Source organism: Mobula birostris, chromosome 21, assembly GCF_030028105.1.
Source record: "Mobula birostris isolate sMobBir1 chromosome 21, sMobBir1.hap1, whole genome shotgun sequence".
In the NCBI taxonomy this organism is placed as follows: Eukaryota; Metazoa; Chordata; class Chondrichthyes; order Myliobatiformes; family Myliobatidae; genus Mobula; species Mobula birostris.
In genome coordinates this window covers 66,230,529-66,244,488 of record NC_092390.1, presented here as the reverse complement: position 1 = coordinate 66,244,488, position 13,960 = coordinate 66,230,529, and the positions used below count along the sequence as shown (strand labels likewise).

Here is a 13,960-nt window from a genome sequence, read left to right as displayed (position 1 = left end):
TCTCCTCCATAATCCTGACCACAGATTACACACCACCAGCGGTCAGGGACACCACCCGGGCCAGATGGGTTCACTACTCTGGGTTCAGGTGCATTGTAAAAGGACAGTTAAGATTCAGGCATGTTGCAGCTACAGAAAAACTATATTTGCATCCACACTTCTGCAATTGTTAACGCCGTGAGATGGGTATGCGTCCCTGGTTACACGGGAAAAATCGGACGTATTCACGACAAATGGAATCTTCCACTTCGCAATCAGCTTAGTACAATTTAAACAAATATTACCTAATTCATGAACGGATAAATGGGAATGCAGAAAACGCGGAGCCCGGTCTATGCTCAGAATAGTTCTGTCTCCCTTGGTTACCGTCTCCAAGGCCCGCCGCTGTCGTCGGGTCGCCAAGTGTCGCAAAACCGAAGGCCGGTCGGCAAGGGGAAAGCCGTAAAGGGAGCGCTGCCTTTGGGCCCAGCGAGGGTGGTGTCGCTGGAATGTAGAAGAACTGGAGGGAGAGACGCCTATATTGATGTACACTGGAGCATTCATGTAGTAGGATCAGGCGAGTCTGCGACTGTTAGTGGTGCATTTGCCTTCAAAGTGTTCTTCCTGGCTCTCGTCCTGATCACGTAGCTGACACCATGGACGAGAATATGGAGGAGGACGCCAGCTATCAGCAACTGGTAATGGACGACCACAATCACAACAACTGGGAGGCGGATGCTTATCAGCATCACCATAACCACCAGCACCATAACGGCCACCGCCACACTGAGCTCATTCTGCCCGAGCCAGGCGGTATGTCGCAAGCACAACAGGATCCCAAAGAACTACACCACCACCACCATCATCTGTCTGTCAACGGGGAAGAGCGAGGGCCAGGAGCGCATAGGGAGCCTGAGCCCATGACCAATAAAGTAACCCTGAATATTAACAGTTCAGCTTCCAAGTTCTGTAAGTGAAACAGGGGGAGAAAAATCTTAAGACTATGTGTATTTTAAGATTATTTGTGTTAAATAACTGATAGTTAACGAGAATGAGGAATTTATGGTTTGAGTTTAATTCATTACAGTTGGATTTTCCATGCTTTTTATTTAAATTTTTTGTGCATCTAGCTGTAATAGTATATCCCTAAATATTGTATCTTAATATTTGGTGGGCAATGCTATAAAGCTGAAGTACAAATCATTTGAAGTAGAAAGTGTAGTTACTTAAATGCCACTCTCAATTGCAAAGAAATAAATAGGTTCTGATCTAAATAAACCTGAAACTTTTACTCAAACTAGCTTTCATGGATTAACTGCATTTCACGTGTATGTGCAATAGGAATTGAAATAAGAATTAATTACTTTCTTGGGGGAATAGTACATGCTTGGTTTAATTTCAAATGAATGTGTCTGTCAACAGGTGTTTGGGATTAACGTAATCTATACAGTGGCATGCAAAAGTTTGGGCACCCCTCATCAAAATTTCTGTTACTGTGAATAGCTAAGCGAGTAAAAGATGAACTGATTTCCAAAAGGTATAAAGTTAAAGATGACACATTCCTTTAATATTTTAAGCAAGAAAACTTTTTTATTTCCATCTTTTACAGTTTCAAAATAACAAAAAAGGAAAAGGGCCACTGGCTGCAACTCAAGCCCAAAGCATGATCGATCCACCCCCGTGCTTAACAGTTGGAGAGGTGTTCTTTTCATGAAATTCTGCACTTTTTTTCTCCAAACATACCTTTGCTTATTGCAGCCAAAAAGTTCTATTTTAACTTCATCAGTTCACAGGACTTGTTTCCAAAATGCATCAGGCTTGTTTAGATGTTCCTTCGAATCTTTTGAATAGCACTTTTTGGCTGCAATGAGCAAAGGTATGTTTGGAGAAAAAAGGGTGCAGAATTTCATGAAAAGAACCCCTCTCCAACTGTTAAGCACGGGGGTGGGTCGATCATGCTTTGGGCTTGTGTTGCGGCCAGAGGCACGAGGAACATTTACTGGTAGAGGGAAGAATGAGTTCAATTAAATACCAGCAAATTCTGGAAGCAAACATCACACCGTCCGTAAAAAAAAACAGCCGAAGATGAAAAGAGGATGGCTTCCACAACAGGATAATGATCTTGAAAACACCTCAAAATCCACAATGGACTACCTCAAGAGGCACAAGCTGAAGGTTTTGCCATGGCCCTCACAGTCCCCTGACCTAAACATCATCGAAAATTTGTGGATAGACCTCAAAAGAGCAGTGCATGGAAGATGGCTCAAGAATCTCACAGAACTAGAAGCCTTTTGCAAGGAAGAATGGGTGAAAATCCCCCAAACAAGAATTGTAAGACTCTTAGCTGGCTACAAAAACTGTTTACAAGCTGTGATAATTGCTAAAGGGGGTGTTACTAAGTACTGCCAAGCAGGGTGCCCAAACTTTTGCTTCGGGCCGTTTTTCTTTTTTGTTATTTGGAAATGGTAAAAGATGGAAATAAAAAAAGTTTTCTTACTTAAAATATTAAGGAAATGTGTCATCTTTAACTTTATGCCTTTTGGAAATAAGTTCATCTTTTACTTGCTTAGCTATTCACAGTAACAGAAATTTTGACCGGGATGCCCAAACTTTTGCATGACACTGTATGCATTGGACTTTCTTCACTGACAAAAGTAAAATGCCAAGGCAAGCCTAGAATATTTGCAAACTGGAAGTAACAGTAAATTGCCAAGTAAAAGGAATAAACTCCACTCTTGAAAATTGAATGCTGCCTCTGAGGGATTGTTGCATAGTTTGGTTACTTTTTCTCTGCTTCTTCCAGGTGTTGTGAATAATTGAAACTGAGACCTGACATTCATGACATAAGTTTAACCATCTTAACGCTTGCTCTGTCTGTGTATGTGTAAATATCCTATCAATATTTGACACAACTTATTTTAAAATTAATTATTGAATTTATCTGTAGAAGGTATATGTGTAATCTGTACAGTGAAAATTTAAGTACTGAAATAACGCAGAATCCAGAAAGCAGAGTTTAGTTGCAGTTCCCCTGATATACTTGTCTGCATCTGCAAAACTTATTATTGTATTGAACAGTATAGAACTGGAGGATTAAAACACAAGAGATTCTGCAGATGTTGGAAATCCAGAGCAACATGCACAAAGTGCTGGAGGAACTCAGCAGGTCAGGCAGTATCAATGGTAATGAACAAAAAGTTGATATTTTGGGCTGAGACCTTTCATCCTAGTGTTTTAAATTGGTACTGATTTCCTTGGGCTGAGAAATTGTAACTTGCTTCAGGTTTATGTTAGTGTGGTGAGAAAGCAGGTAGGTAAATATTGTTTGGGAAGAGAAAATTGTCTGGAGTTCCTGTAGGTTAGTGGTCACCAATCTTTTCAAGCCCAAGATCCCCTACCTTGACCTTAGTGGAAGGCAAGATCTACCTACTAAATCGTTTATATAAAAAAAAACCAGCTCAGATTGTACTTCCAATTTGAGGCCTTTTATTTGGGCTAATTGTATTTGAATTACACAAAATACTTTTGTCAAACTTTCAAATTAATTCAAACAAGAAAACACTGTAACTAGCATATCAGGCAGGCCATAGCTGTCTTTCTTTAAGAATATTACAATACTTCCCACCTTTAATTCTAACTTTCATTATTTTATTTCAGCACGAAAAATAAATGAATAAAAATTGACTCTTGCGCTCAGTGTGATGACAGGGGCTGAATACTTTCCGCTAGTAGAGACAACCAGTCTGAGACAGTCTGTGAGGTGTCTGTCAGTAAGACAGCTCCTGTACTTAGATTTAATAATTTTCATCTGTGAAAATGCAATTTCACATAGATAAGTTGACCTGAAGTAGGCACTAACTTTTAGTGCTATAAAACCAACGCGCCCACTGCTCATTGCTGGGGCCCCATCAGTAGTAAGTGCCACCAGTTTATGAATGGGGGTGTCATTTTCATGGACATATTTTTAAAACTCATTGTAAATATCCTCGCCTCTCGTTCTCTCCTTTAATTGCAAAAGAGTTAGGAAGTCCTCCTTTGTTGTATAATCCTGGAAAGCCATTCTGACAAATACAACAAGCTGAGCTGTTTGCATTACATCCAGGGATTCATCAAACTGTAGTGAAAAATATTCAGAGTGACAAGTCCTTTAACACTTGTCGATCCATGTCCTCTGACAGTGACTCTACCCTCCTTGTCACTGTTGCAGGGCCAAGCGGTATATTATGTATTGCGGTTGTGATGTCGTTTTTGTTTTTAAAGTCATTAAAAACAGTCTCTGCAGTAATGGCCATTGCTTCCTTGAATAAATCGCCATTTATAAAAGGCTTCTTGTGTTTAGCCAAAAGGTGACTTACACGAAATGATGCTTCAATAGCAGCTTTATTTTGAGCAGCTTGTTTTGTGAAAAATGATTGCTGAGCCTTCAACCCCGATTTCAGCTCCTCAACTTTCCTGGCACGAATTGCGCTCTTTGGGTGGTAGGTGTCTTTAAATTTCTGGTGGTTGGTGTTGTGCCACTCCAGATTCCCTCTTTTAGTCAGTGCTTGTGTTTGGTGGCACAATGTACATACACACTTGTCTTTCACCAAGTAGAAATTCCTCTTCCCATTCTGGATGGAATTTGTATGTTTTTGCCTTTTTTCGTGGAGCCTCCCCCATGCTATCAGGATATCATGAGCGAGTGCTGTATATCAGTGGTCCCCAACCTCCGGGCCGCGGACTGATACACTGCCGCGAAGCATGCAGTGGTGCAGCGGTAGTCGGAATGCACCCAGCACATCTTTAAGAAAAAAGCCGAAATAAACAAGCTAATTAGTTGGGTGCCGCCTGGCACGTAAATGTCAGCCCAGATCAGAGGCGATGCAATCGGCAATTGCCTCTGATCTGGGCCGACATCTACGTGCCAGGCGACACCTAATTAATTAGCTTGTTTATTTCGGCTTTTTTCTTAAATATGTGCTGAGTGCGTTACAGCCACCGCTGCACCACTGCATGCTTCGCGGCAGTGTATCAGTCCGCGGCTCGGAGGTTGGGGACCACTGCCGTATATTGGTGTTTGTGACAGTCTGTACTCTTATCTAATCTAATTGGTCACTTTGATGCAGCACAAGCTACGCTGAAAACGCGGTGCATGGCAGGGGAGCTACACACATGCGCACCAGGCAGAAAGAACGGAACTAAAACCCAGCAACCCGGAAACAATCCCTCTTTACAAACAGCTTTCAGTAGCGAAAGTATTGCTATATTACCATTATCCTAATTAGTATTACTTATTTTTATAATGCTCACATTACAACAGTATTTGTGTATTTATTTTTGATTTTTTTCGGATCTACTTGGAAAGTCTCAAAGATCAACCGGTCAATCGGATCGACGGGTTGGCGACCACTACTGTAGGTGATTGTTACCTACTGACATACATTAAAGAACTGTATGTTTGCACTGTCATCAGCAGTTAGCTTGGTGGGAATGGGGTTCTTGTTTACAGATGTCTTATGCAGAATAATCTTTTGGATCATATTCTGGAATCTTAATGCCACACTATTGGGAGAATTTGTGAGATAGTTGGTGGAAACTGGTAAAACAGAACTTTGTGATTTGGAATAAGTTGCTATATTATTCATAATTTAATTGGACATTAATTCCTAAATATGCAGGGATTTAATTAAATGGTTAATTGATATGCCTTGTAGACAAGTGCTTTTTAGAAAAATTGTGATTCAATGAATGTAATCAAGTAATATTTTGTGCTTTGAAATAATTTATGTAATAGAATAAATGGGTTATAGCATACAGAAGTGAAATGTTTTTATTGTAGCAGTGTAGTTTTGAAAGGAATAATATACATTAATATAGAACAAATGAAGTGCATTTCATTACCTTGAAAGAGATGAAAGCCTTTTACAGAAGACAGCAATCCTTTGGGAGATTGTTGCTGTCGAATGCAGGGAATCATGGCAGTCAATTTGAGCACTGCAAAATCCCACAAGTAAGAATAAGGCATTGGCCAGAACGTGCTTTTCTTTGACATTTGTGAATGAGTTTTAGCATCCTCCTGGTTTTCAATTGCTCTCATCTGGAAATGCCTCATTCTCTCAGCTGCATAGAAGCATTGGCCTGAATTTATTATAGCCTCTGGGTTAGAACTGGGCAACAATGCTGGTTCAGGGTTTGAAGGGAATATTTATTCAGGGTTAATTTTGAACCTTGAAATGTTCTGAAGTTTGTAACAGTGAACAGAAGAAATCTATTTTATAGAAATGACACGAGTTGTTTGACATCTATCAAAATATTACAACAATGTCATTTCCTTTAATATAAATTTGATTTAATTTCTATATTTCTTTATTTTTATTTTAACCTGCTCAGTACCAAAAAGCTTGGACTCATAAATACTCATAAAACCTTATCCATCTCTTAACATTTTAGATGAAGGGTGCATAAATCTTTGCAAGGTATTGCTGTACTAACGCTTTCTCATTTTAAGTGACGAAAGCTTCCACACCCAATGAGCGCATTTTTCATAACAATGTTTTGATGCTTGTAATCAGGCAGTTGTGTTCTTTTGGTCACATTTTATATTTAGTCTTGTGCCAATGTGGAGCAACTACAATGTTTGGAGCGTTTTAGTCAGATAATGGTAGTGGTGTATTTCTGCCACTCAGAATTGCTTGTCTATTACTCAGTAATCTATTTTTGTCTTAAGTTGCATTTCTTTGCTGTGTATATCATACAGCAAAAAGAAATAACTGGTTTTAAATTAGGTTATTGAAGGAGAAAGACTCAGGCATTCACATACTGAAATCCCTGAAGGTGGCAAGTCAAGCAGATATGGCTTTCGTTATTTTTTGTTGTGTATCTATCAATAGAGACAAAGTAGAAAAACAAATAAATTAATACCATCATTTGTATAAACCACTGTTCAGACATGAACTTGTTAATAATTAAATCTTGGTACTACTTTTAAGGATGGAGATTAAGGCCTATAAGAGGTTAATTGGATTTATATCAGAGACAAGAGATATCATTTAATATGGAAATAGTAGTAACTGGGGCTTTTTTTGTATCTTCTGATGGAACTAGAAGATATAAAATTTTGCAAAAATAAGAAGAGCTCTAATTTCCTATTTCTATGCCTTCACGTTATGGATATTCTTGCCAGAGCAAAAAGGGCACTGAGTTGATAAAGGAATAACTTTTTTCTTTGTTTTTGAGCTATGGTCTGGAATAGCTGAAACACGTTGATATAAGATTCAATACAACTCTCTAAAGGCACATGGAGGTATAATAAAGGAAAATGCACAAGGAAACCTAAGAGATCTGCATATCTAGCACAAAAACAGTTTGGCTTGTTATGAGTGTGAAATTACGTGGTAGCTCTTATAAATAATATCTTGGAGAGTAAGATGGTTATGAATTTTTCTGGTATCTGAAAACTCTAGTGCTGACCAGCCAAATTAATTTCCTCCTTCCTTTCTGTATTTCCCAATGACATTGGTTGAATGGAAGCTGCTATAGCCTGTGACACTTGAGTCTTGTGAAGTGTTGTGTATTCATTTGGTATGCATCTAACCAGGTTAGATCTTAGACCATATGATACAGAAGCAGAATTAGGCCATTTGGCCCATCGAGTCTGTTCTGCCATTTCATCTTGGCTGAGCCATTTTTCCTCTCAGCCCCTATCTCCTGCCTTTTTTCTCCTCCTCCCATATCCCTTCAGCCCTGACCAATCAACCTTTGTCTTAAATATACATAAAGTCTTGGCCTCCACAGCTGCCTGTGGCAACAAATTTACAGATTCATTGCTCTCTGGCTAAAAAATTTCCTCATCTCCATTCTTAAAGGCTGTGTCCTCTGGTCTTAGACTCTCCCACCATAGGAAACATCCTCTCCACATCCACTCTATCAAGGCATTTCACCATTCAGTAAGTTTCAATTAGATCACCCCTTATTCTTCTAAATTCCAGTGAATACTGGCCAAGAGCCACCAAACACTCTTTATATGACAAGATGTTTAATCCTGGCATATTAATCATGAATCTTCTTTGAACGCTGTCCAGTTTCAGCACATCCTTTCTAAGATAAGGGGCCCCAAAACTGCTCACAATACTCCAAGTGAGGCCTCACCAGTGCTTTATAAAATTTCAGCATAAACATCCTTCCTTTTATGTTCTACTCCTCTTGAAATGAATGCTAACATCGCATTTACCTTCCTCGCCACAGACTCATACTGCATATTAACCTTTAGGGAATCCTGAACAAGGACTCCCAAATCCCTTTACGCCTCAGATTTTTGTATTTTGTCTCCATCTGGAAAATAGTCAACCCTTTCATTTCTTCTACCAAAGTGCATGAGCATACACTTTTCAACAGTGTATTCCATCTGCCATTTCTTTGCCCATTTTCCTGATCTAAGTCTTTCTGTAGTCCCCCTATTTCCTCAGAACTATCTGCCCCTCCACCTATCTTCATATTATCTGCAAACTTTGCAACAATTCCATCTTCCAAGTCATTGACATGTAACATAAAAACAATCGGTCCCAATACAGACCCCTGTGGAACACCACTGGTCACCGACAGCCGACCAGAAAAGGCTCCCTTTATTCACTCTTTGCCTCCTGCCAATCAGCTACTGCTTTATCCATGCTAGAATCTTTCCTGAAATACTATGGGCTCGTAGCTTGTTAAGCACCTTGTATGTGGCGCCTTGTTAAAGGCCCTCTGAAAATCCAAGTGCACAACATCAACCAATTCTCTTCTGTTGATACTGCTTGTTATTTTTTCAAAGAATTCCAACATATTTGTAAAGCAAGATTTTCCCTTGAAGAAACCATGCTGACTCCAGCCTTTTTTATCATGTGCCTCCAAGTACCCCGAAACCACATCCTCAAAAATCAACTCTAGCATCTTTTCAACCACTGAGGTCAGACTAACTAGTTTATAATTTCCTTTCTTCTGCCTCTCTCCCTTCTTGAAGATTGGAGTGACATTTGCAGTTTTGCAGTTTTCCAGTGTTCAGGAACCATTCCAGAATCTAGTGATTCTTGAAAGATCGTCAATAATGCCTCCACAATCTCTTCAGCCACCTCTTTCACAACACTGTCATGTACACCATCTGCTCCAGGTGTTTTAAGTACCTTCAGTCTCCCAAGATCCTTCTCCCTGGTAATGGTAACTTCACACACTACATGGCCCTTGGTGCTTGGAACTTCCACCACACTGCTAGTGTCTTCCACAATGAAGACTGATGCAAAAAGACTGATCTTGGTTGATTTGGTAAAGTTGGTAAAGCTTAGTAACTTTAAAATTTATTTTGTTGTATAGATATTGCAAATTCTAATGCAGAATTAAACCAGTGGTCTTCAGAGGCTGATTCTAAATGCAGAATGATCAGAAGTCAAACAGATAAGAAAAGTTCTCAAAGTTTCATATTCATTTAAAATTACATCACAATTGGTGCCTTTTAACTAGAATAAATTGTAAATGGTGATATAGAACATAGAACAGTACAGGCCCTTTGGCCCACAATGTTGTGCCGACCCTTAAACCCTGCCTCCCATATACCCCCCCCCCCACCTTAATCTCCTCCATATACCTGTCTAGTAGTCTCTTAAACTTCACTAGTGTATCTGCCTCCACCACTGACTCAGGCAGTGCATTCCACACACCAACCACTCTCTGAGTAAAAAACCTTCCTCTAATATCCCCCTTGGACTTCCCACCCCTTACCTTAAAGCCATGTCCTCTTGTAGTGAGCAGTGGTGCCCTGGAGAAGAGGCGCTGGCTATCCACGCTATCTATTCCTCTTAATATCTTGTGTACCTCTATCATGTCTCCTCTCATCCTCCTTCTCTCCAAAGAGCAAAGCCCTAGCTCCCTTAATCTCTGATCATAATCCATACTCTCTAAACCAGGCAGCATCCTGGTAAATCTCCTCTGTATCCTTTCCAATGCTTCCACATCCTTCCTATAGTGAGGCGACCAGAACTGGACACAGTACTCCAAGTGCGGCCTAACCAGAGTTTTATAGAGTTGCATCATTACCTCGCGACTCTTAAACTCTGTCCCTCGACTTATGAAAGCTAACACCCCATAAGCTTTCTTAACTACCCTATCCACCTGTGAGGCAACTTTCAGGGATCTGTGGACGTGTACCCCCAGATCTTTCTGCTCCACCACACTACCAAGTATTCTGCCATTTACTTTGTATTCTGCCTTAGAGTTTGTCCATCCAAAGTGTACCACCTCACACTTCTCCGTATTGAACTCCATCTGCTACTTCTCAGCCCACTTCTGCATCCTATCAATGCCTCTCTGCAATCTTCGACAATCCTCTCCACTATCCACACCACCAACCTTTGTGTCGTCTGCAAACTTGCCAACCCACCCTTCTACCCCCACATCCAGTTCGTTAATAAAAATCACGAAAAGTAGAGGTCCCAGAACCGATCCTTGTGGGACACCGCTAGTCACAGCCCTCCAATCCGAATGTACTCCCTTCAACATAACCCTCTGCCTTCTGCAGGCAAGCCAATTCTGAATCCACCTGGCCAAACTTCCCTGGATTCCATGCCTTCTGACTTTCTGAATAAGCCTACCATGTGGAACCTTGTCAAATGCCTTACTAAAATCCATGTAGATCACATCCACTGCACTGCCCTCATCTATATGCCTGGTCACCTCCTCAAAGAACTCTATCAGGCTTGTTAGACACAATCTGCCCTTCACAAAGCCACGCTGACTGTCCCCGATCAGACCATGTTTCTCTAAATGCCCATAGATTCTATTTCTAAGAATCTTTTCCGACAGCTTTCCCACCACAGACGTAAGACTCACTGGTCTATTATCACCCGGACTATCCTTACTACCTTTTTTGAACAAGGAGACAGATTTGCCTCCGTCCAGTCCTCCAGTACCATTCCCGTGGACAACAAGGACATAGAGGCTCAGCAATCTCTTCCCTCGCCTCGTGGAGCAGCCTGGTGAATATTCCGTCAGCCCCCAGGGATTTATCCGTCCTAATGTATTTTAACAATTCCAATACCTCCTCTCCCTTAATATCAACATGCTCCAGAACGTCAACCTCACTCATATTGTCCTCACCATCATCAAGTGATCTTTAAGGAGGTGGACATGTTTTGCAGCAAATGCTAAATTGATCAAAATTGCAATATGTGAACTTGCTATTTGGATTTAAACGCAGGTTGTCAATTTGGAATGTTACTGAAAGGCTGCTGACATGTTGAACTAGGGATCTGTGAGTACTGACCAGTTACATTTTAACCCCATTGTAAACATTTGCCTCCTGTTCATCTGACTGGACCTTTATTGTAGTAACTTTTGTTCAGGATGACACCAGTCTTGAGTTTTAGAAACCCCCAGGGTGCTATTGTCTGACAGCTCCAAGTCAAATCCCAATTTGAGTGATTTATTTTTGTATTGTGTCTGTCTTCAAAATTTAAGCTGTCAGTTATTCAACAAAGCTGAGGATGGATTCTAGTGGATAATAGATATTCCAATGGCTATTCAGTTCTGGTCATCTTACTGCAAAAAGGTTGTGGATAGGGTAGTTAAGAAAGCTTATGGGGTGTTATCTTTCATAAGTTGAGGGATAGAGTTTAAGAGTCGCGATGTAATGATGCAGCTCTATAAAACTCTGGTTAGGCCACTTGGAGTACTGTGTCCAGTTCTGGTCACCTCACTATAGGAAGGATGTGGAAGCATTGGAAAGGGTACAGAGGAGATTTACCAGGATGCTGCCTGGTTTAGAAAGTATGCATTATGATCAGAGATTAAGGGAGCTAGGGCTTTACTCTTTGGAGAGAAGGAGGATGAGAGGAGACATGATAGAGGTGTACAAGATAATAAGAGGAATAGACAGAGTGGATAGCCAGCACCTCTTCCCCAGGGCACCACTGCTCAAAACAAGAGGACATGGCTTTAAGGTAAGGGGTGGGAAGTTCAAGGAGGATATTAGAGGAAGGTTTTTTACTCAGAGAGTGGTTGGTGCATGGAATGCACTGCCTGAGTCAGTGGTGGAGGCAGATACACTAGTGAAGTTTAAGAGACTACTAGACAGGTATATGGAGGAATCTAAGGTGGGGGCTTATATGGGAGGCAGGGTTTGAGGGTTGGCACAATATTGTGGGCCGAACGGCCTGTACTGTGCTGTACTATTCTATGTTCTATATAATACTATAGAGAGTGCAGAGGAGATTTACAAGGATGTTGCCTGGATTGGAGAGCATACCTTATGAGAATAGGTTGAGTGTACTTGGCCTTTTCTCCTTGGAGTGACGGATGATGAGAGGTGACCTGATAGAGGTGTATAAGATGGTGAGAGGCATTGATCGTGTGGATAGCCAGATGCTTTTTCCCAAGGCTGAAATGGCTAACATGAGGGGGCATAGTTTTAAGGTGCTTGGACATGGTTGCAGAGGGAACATCAGGGGTAAGTTTTTCACGCAGTGCCGGATTGGGGGTGTCTTGGATCATATTTCGGGCCTTCCCAGGGGTCCGGGGCTTTAATATCGGCATCTCCCCAATCATAATCTTGGGAGCTTGAGTTGTCAATTTGCCTAGTCGCTTTTCTCTCATCCTGGTTCTGTTACTTGGTTCTCCTTCAGTGGAGGAAACCTCATGTTCTTGGTTGGGTCTGGGATTTGAGGGACAGCCCCCTTCGTTCATTGTTTCAGCTTCTCCCGGTTCATCAACTGGGTGATGTACCTGTCTCTGTTGCCCCTGTTGCCAGGCACAGATCATCTCTATTAATTCTTGAATCCCCTCGTTCTTGGAGTCGTCTGCAAGATTCTTGCCCTTCAGAATGTTACTGGGCTGTGCCTTAAGCATTTGGGGAGCCACTGGCAGAGCTGGCTACGGAGGTGCAGTGGGAGATGGTTTGGAATAAGGGGGTAGGCGAGGTGGCGGAATAACTCGGGCTAAAAGGATTGGTGGGGCCGAACTTGAGTCCGCCTTTTGTACAGGAGCGGGTTTCTCTTTGGATTCAGGGCGATTTTTCTTAAATTTAGGAGGCTGGTGCTTCTTTGCTATTTCCATCCATTTTTCAGAACAACCCATTATATATCCGACATCCCAGTTTGGATCTCCATTCCCATCAGGTCTGAATCAATGGAATCTTAAACGACCCCCCCTGTATGGCCAATTCCCTTGCGACCACCCATACAAGTCACTACTAAAAGTTACTGCATATCGGTCATCTCCCGTTTCCTTAATAACGGTGTCTGCTGGTGATCCCGGAGGTACCAGCAGGTCTCCTACCTTCTGTCGAGCTTTCTTTACCTTCTTCAGTCTGGCCGTTGTTACCTTGCTGATTCTCGGGGGAGCCTTGGATTTCCGAGCAGGAGCCGATCTAGCAGCTCGACTGCTACTAGCAGCTCCCATTATTTTGTAATGACAGTTAACTACAATACACTGTCACACAATCGCACGCACACACTCGCTGGTGAGTTTCACAAGACCGGGTGCTGTTTCGTCACTCCGTGCTGTTATTAATCGGTAGCTACCCTTAATCTGGCGCAGCCCTCCCTTTCAGCTAAGGGCTCGCCCGCTGCACTCCCTAACCGGAAGCACAGCGTTAATCTACCTCCCCTCCCTTTCGGATGAGAGCAGGCCCAGTTCCTTCTCCTGGATTCTTTTCCTAGAATCGCGTAAGAGCCACTGTCTTGTTTCCGCTCAAGCGTACTCCCCACTATCTTGCCTCAGTTCAAGCGTAAGAGCCACTGTCTTGTTTTTGCTCAAGCGTACTCTATAGCGATCCCATCCTCGTCGTCATTAACTGTCAGAGAAATATTAGGAACTGCACTCAGACACGGAGGAGATCGCTTCAACCAATCTTTATTTGTGATACCACGGGGAACTCTTCCCTAAGAGCGGGGTGTCAGAGTTCTGAAAACAGCTTCATTGATACAGTTGAGTACATATCAGTAAGCTGTACAAGCAGGGGGTATCGGTGATCACAGCA

General features: G+C 41.8%; 1 protein-coding gene across 1 annotated transcript in view; it reads left to right on the top strand.

The window, feature by feature from the left end:
• The first annotated feature begins 432 nt into the window (after window positions 1-432).
• cacul1 (CDK2 associated cullin domain 1) overlaps window positions 433-13,960 on the top strand; it is a 164,068-nt gene continuing 150,540 nt past the window's right edge. Inside the window, exon 1 of the mRNA XM_072239633.1 lies at window positions 433-948. Within this exon, the coding sequence (XP_072095734.1) occupies window positions 636-948 (313 nt within the window). The 5' untranslated portion in view covers window positions 433-635. The remainder of the gene's footprint in view (window positions 949-13,960) is intronic.